Source organism: Harmonia axyridis, chromosome 6, assembly GCF_914767665.1.
Source record: "Harmonia axyridis chromosome 6, icHarAxyr1.1, whole genome shotgun sequence".
NCBI lineage: Eukaryota > Metazoa > Arthropoda > Insecta > Coleoptera > Coccinellidae > Harmonia > Harmonia axyridis.
The window spans coordinates 3,212,941-3,218,795 of record NC_059506.1 but is presented as its reverse complement, the minus strand read 5'-3'; the positions used below and the strand labels follow the sequence as shown (position 1 = coordinate 3,218,795).

Sequence of the window (5,855 nt, the reverse complement as noted above, 5' to 3'; positions counted from 1 at the left end):
TTCGTTTCATTATTTTATTTACAGATAAAAATAAATTACACATTAAATCCTATGAGAATCACAATCATATTATCGTTTATAGTGGCCAGACGAAGAGCCCAAGAAGTTTGTTCCATAGCCAGGTCTATATCCTCCATAACCTCCAAGTCCAGAAGATCCGTAGCCTCCATATCCTCCAAGTCCAGAAGATCCATATCCTCCATAGCCTCCAAGTCCAGAAGAACCATAACCTCCGTAGCCTCCTAGACCAGAAGATCCATAACCACCATAACCTCCCAAGCTAGAAGAGCCATATCCACCATAACCTCCAAGACCACTGCTACCGTAGTCGTAGCTGTCATATCCTCCTAAACCATAACCTAAAAAACAATTTTTTATGAAAAAGATTTTCTGGTCTCAAGTTGGGTTCGCTTCCAATTTTTTTTTTTTTTTACTTTGAATGAAGGCATTGACTGCTATGGTCATTAGCCTAACGCTTCCAACTTGATGGAAATTCATAAAATAAAATTAATAAACTGAATTTCCATGAAATTATGATATAATAATACGTCTTTATTTCTCTACACTCTGACTTCTTTATAGGTAAACAGAGAAAACAAAATTGACCAGAGATAAAATATAAATAACAAGTACCTACATTGGAGATTTATCTACAGCCTAGTAAGAGGTTTTCCAACAAGAGATTTCATTTTAGATAGCCCGCTATACGCTCTGTTAGTGATGACGTCACACACCGCCATTTAAGTTCTCCTGTCAGTGTTCGGAATCCAAACCAACATATTGTCATTCAAATTAGTACGTTGTCGTTGAAGAAATTGGCTTATTTTGATAAATAAGATTATTTAAGGAACGATTTTACTATTAATTGATAGACAGAAGGCACGAGATTAATGCCAGTAAGTTCGAACTTGAAGTTCAACTAATAAACACGGCTTTTTACAAAATCTGGGGAATGATAGAGGATTCAAACTTACTGGTATTAACCTCGTTCCTTCTGTCTATCAATTAATACTGAAATCGTTCCTCAAATACTCTTATGTATCAAAATAAGCCAATTTCTTCAACGACACCGTACTAATTTGAATGACAATTTATTTGTTTGGATTCCGAACATTGACAGGAGAACCAAAAATAGAGCGTATTGGAGCAGCTTTTAAAGCTGTCATCGTTTGACATTTGACAAGCAAAATCTACAGCAATACTAAGGATGGATGATACACGTTTCAACAATACATTGAAATTGTTAAAATTTACTTTTGGGTCGTAGTTTACCTTCTCTGTCGGCAATAGTTAACTGATGCAGAATTTGAGCAGTTGGGACAAGTTATTGATGTGAAATAATTGTATATCTGGACAACTGCATATATCAAAAGCAAAGGTAGGGTGTCATGATTTGTAATATTTATATTGAGAAAACCTTTCTTCTATATAGATTTATTTGATTAAGCGGCATTGTGCCTGGACTGTATTATTAGGTTAATAATTTTGTGGTAATTAAGCTCATTGTTCTTCATTCAAGATTTCAATGCTTTTCCAAACCGGTATACATACTTGGACTTCCTCCGTAACCGCTGTAGCCGCCATATCCAGGTCTGTATCCTCCATACCCAGGTCTGTAACTTCCTCCGTTTCCTGAATAACTGGGAAAACCTCCGTAGCCACCGTAACCTCCGTAACCCCTATAACCTGTACCGTAATAGTTTGGTCTGTAGCCGCCACCATAGTAACCACTACCTCCTCCTACAAGACCATAACCACCAGCTTTTGGAGCTGCGTTGGCTACGATCAACATAGAACATGCTAAAAGGAATACCTGAAAGGGAAAATATGAGAATTATATTCTGTTGAAAATGACAGAAAAGCTTTGAAAATTTGTTGATTTCTTTGTTGCAGCTTCTTTTTCAAGATTCAGTATAATAGAATCTCTTTGGTGTTTAAGCTTACGCGAGATAGAGGAACGGATGTGCTCCATGTAGGCTTTGTTACTGTGTCCATTCGCTACCTCTGTTGATACTAAAATGGTGAAAATCTACATGTCTCTACGGTCAGAAGCAACACTTTCAAGCTATTTTTCCGTTAAATAATAATATCAAGATATATTTTGAACCTTTCCTAATATTTGTGCCTTATAATAATATCAACTGAATTTTGTACTTAATTCTATAAATAATTAAATGTTTACTAGGTATGAACTACGGATAAGAGACAGGAAATGTTCTGTTTTATGCATAAGTAACTATAGGTACAGGGTGTTTCATTGGGAAACGGAAATACTTCACAGGTGCATAGGTGGCACCAAGGCGGTTCTGGAGATACCCTAATTATTGGGTCTTACTGTCTTCGTAGCCGAGATACAGGGTGTTTTATGAATATTGCCCGTTTCTTTCTGAGGCCATATAAAACGAACCACCCGGTATATTTTCTTCATATTTGGCAAATATGTTCCTAATTGCAATAACCGCCTTGAAAATCCAGGTCCGGGTTAACAAATAATTATGAATCGTTTGAATCCTCGAAACAACACCCTGTACATCGAAATTTTGAAAATCTGTTTTAATATTCGGAAACACCACTATGTCAACTGAGACATGTACTTCAAATTTCCGCGCAGACAGTTTTACTGCACAAATTTTCAACGTAAAAGTGAAGTTTTTAAGAACTTGGATACCTGAAAGTGGTTTGAAATGACTTATAACAATGAATTATCCAAAATATTGAATCCATAATCATTTCAACATTACTCTGTAATTCATCTATCTAGCTATCTTTAGCTATGTGATTTCATTCGATCTTGTGAAATATCCTAGCCAAATATTATTCCATATTGATTTTTTTTTTATGAAATTAACTGCCACTATTATTTGCAAAATTGTCAATGCAATGAACCAAATCAAAAATTTCGCCAGATAAAATTTGTGTGTGATCTTGCGAAGACGATGACTGAAATAAAAGTTAATATTGAAAAAATATTGTATTGATTCTGAAGAAAATTAAGAGAAAATACACCCCAAATTTCGAAAATTGACGAAAACTGTTAAATATTCCAAGAAATAAACTCAACTAGTTACTAGAGATGAAAAGATGTTTAAGGGTGGTTCAAAACTGTTTTATTGAACGATTATTATTTGTTATTGAAAATAATGAAACAAAACAATAAAATTGCGCAATAACTCTCCTCTAAGCACTGAAATAAATCTCATTTCACACTATGAATGCCTCATTATACTGAAACTAATTAGTCCACTTATTATCATTAGGAAGCACTGAATATGAAATATGTATATGTAAATATTCCCTATGATTCATTTCAATGGATAATTTGAGTAACATTGGCTCAAGACAAGAGATGTCATGTTGCATTTAATAGGTTTGTCCTTTCCATGATTCATCATTGTTTATTTACAATATTTCATTTGTATCTGGGTCGATAATAAATTTAACGTGTCCGTTAAAATGTTTTCTTTGTTTGTTTTTTGTTGTTTGTCTTTATTAATTGGGTGTAAAAACAATTTATACTTGCGAATACATGTTTTTACGATATCATTATATATTATTGTCTACGGAGGTTGTATATCCATATGCGAATTCGGCATTTTGGTTTATTTTTTCTAAAAATGAATTTATCTCTCAGCTCTGTTTGTTAAAATATTTCATTGATGACATTGAAGATACGAAATAATAACCTTATAACTATAGACTTTGCGGTGTAAATATGTATTAAGTATTTGCACTTCGTTGCATACTCCGCAGAGTGATAGGTATTTGTTTTATGATTTTCTTAGGAAAGTCGAAATCATTTTGTAGTTGAAAGTAATATTAAAACAAAATGTCCAAATCCTTCTGAACGCTTATTGCAGGGGAACAGCCCAAATGTGTTTAATTTTAGAATTTTGAGCTGATAGATTCAATGAATGGTTAGACACACTGATGAAGAATTGGAGGTCAAAATCCATTCTGTCCAGCCCTAATCTATGTACCGGGTTTTTCACCATAATTTGACCCCCCCCCTTTACTTTTGTTACTACAAGGGGTACAAAAAAATGTTTTCTACAAAAGTTTCACGAAATCGACTAGTGTTGTTCAAAATGATTTCACAAAACGGAATATATACAGAGTGGACAACTTATTGATTGCAACTTCATTTTTTCAAATGGAACACCCTGTATATTTTTCTATATTCGACTTGCTCTTTTTCCCCTGATTTCGAATATATCACATATGTTTGGTCTATCTCTCGTATTCTGAGTACCACAGAGTTTCAAATTTTAAGAAACACCTGGCATGCTCAGTAATCAGTTTTCAAGTGGTAGGCTGCGATAACTCAAAATGCTCTTTTTTGAGTTGTCTCGTTGGCAACGATATGACATACGTTTTCCACTATAAATAGGAATTGGATGATTTGGATGCTACTCCATATATTCTCTCCTTGTAGATTTCTTATTTTTATTGATCTTCACATAAAGTGAAAATATTTCAAATTTTTCCGGTTCTGTGTAGTGCATATTCGATGACAAACGTATGTCATATATCGTTGCCAACGAGATAACTCCAAAAAAGGCTTTTTCGAATTGTCGCAGCCTTCCACTTGAAAACTGATAACTTAGTTAAAGGGGGGTCAAATTATGGTGAAAAACCCGGTACACGATTACTACTTGGAATTCGCTGGAAATTTGAAATTTTAAATATTTCGATTGAGTTCAATGGCTCCAGAGTTATAACTCTCAGATATCTGTTTTCTTGTGTTCTCAATAACTGAAAAAATACCAATTCTTACGAAATTTATTTTAGATGGTGTAAAACGAAATTGCGTGAGGATCGGAACATTTCTTTTTTTTTTTTTGGAAAATTCCAACACCAGGCTCAGAATCTAACTCAAAACGAAATGATTTTTCGAAAATCGAAATTGCCAATTAGCAATAACAATAATTAGTAAAACCTAGAAAATTTTCCTGTCGAATGATATTGGCAAGACTACTCTACAAAGAAAGTAACTTTATTTTATAAGAATTAAAAATCAAACATGTCAGTTTTTACAGACAACTATAGATAAGAGTTTTGAAACTTGAAAACGTTTCTATGAAATTTCACTTTTTTATATAAAAATAGTATCTAGGTATGAAACGCTAGAGAAAAATTAGTGATTCGATTCAACACAATTCAAAATGAAAAGTGTGGAAATTTCAGAGGCATTTAATGAATAAGGTTCTCCGACTTCACCGAAATTTTGTCAATTAATTTTTGAATCGCAATATTTCCCTTATTGATATAAGGTCTTCATAAATTATTGTAACATAGTGATTGACTTTTTTGAGAAAGTTATTGCGGGTTTGGATTCAGATATTTCCCAAAATTTAAGTGAAAATTTATACTCAATTTATGATTCGGAATTCAATCAAATGGAATAATTGCCATGTCCACTGAAAAGCGGCAAAGAACATTTCAAAGGATGTTACAAGCTACAATCATTCATAAAAACCCTATACTAACTTGAAATTACTTAGGCACTTCTATGAAATAATTTGATGTTTTTATGGCTGAATGCCTAAATTGAAAATTTATAAATTCAAAAAAACCCAATTCTTGAATCGCCGATGCAGGATATTATATTCAGTTAGAGACCGCCAAACTTTGTTCTTAGTGAATAATTCATCATAATAGGAACTCTTCCCATTGTTGTTTATATATAAAATGCAGGTACTTACGGCACAATTCATGATCGTGGGAAAAGCTGAACTTGATCTGAAACTGTAATCAACTTTGATTTCTTAGTAAGACAGTCGCCAGTTTTATATTTTCTACGATTCTTGGTGGCCTTGTCGTACGTCTCCCACTAAAGAAGATCAAGTACGCTGATT

General features: G+C 33.4%; 1 protein-coding gene across 1 annotated transcript; it reads right to left on the bottom strand.

Annotated features, from left to right (window-relative positions):
* LOC123682599 (keratin-associated protein 19-2-like) lies at positions 1 to 5,855 on the bottom strand. Its single transcript, XM_045621327.1, has 3 exons — positions 5,703 to 5,855; positions 1,552 to 1,813; positions 1 to 359 (listed from the first exon to the last, which is right to left on the bottom strand). The coding sequence occupies exons 1-3, from the start codon at positions 5,712 to 5,714 to the stop codon at positions 70 to 72; spliced, it is 564 nt and encodes a 187-aa protein (XP_045477283.1). The 5' UTR covers positions 5,715 to 5,855; the 3' UTR covers positions 1 to 69.

Excerpts from the sequence above, each read along its gene's own strand:
- LOC123682599 (XM_045621327.1), bottom strand. Across the intron at positions 360-1,551 it reads CGGTTACGGAGGAAGTCCAA|GTTATGGTTTAGGAGGATAT; the intron begins GTATGTATACCG and ends ATTGTTTTTTAG.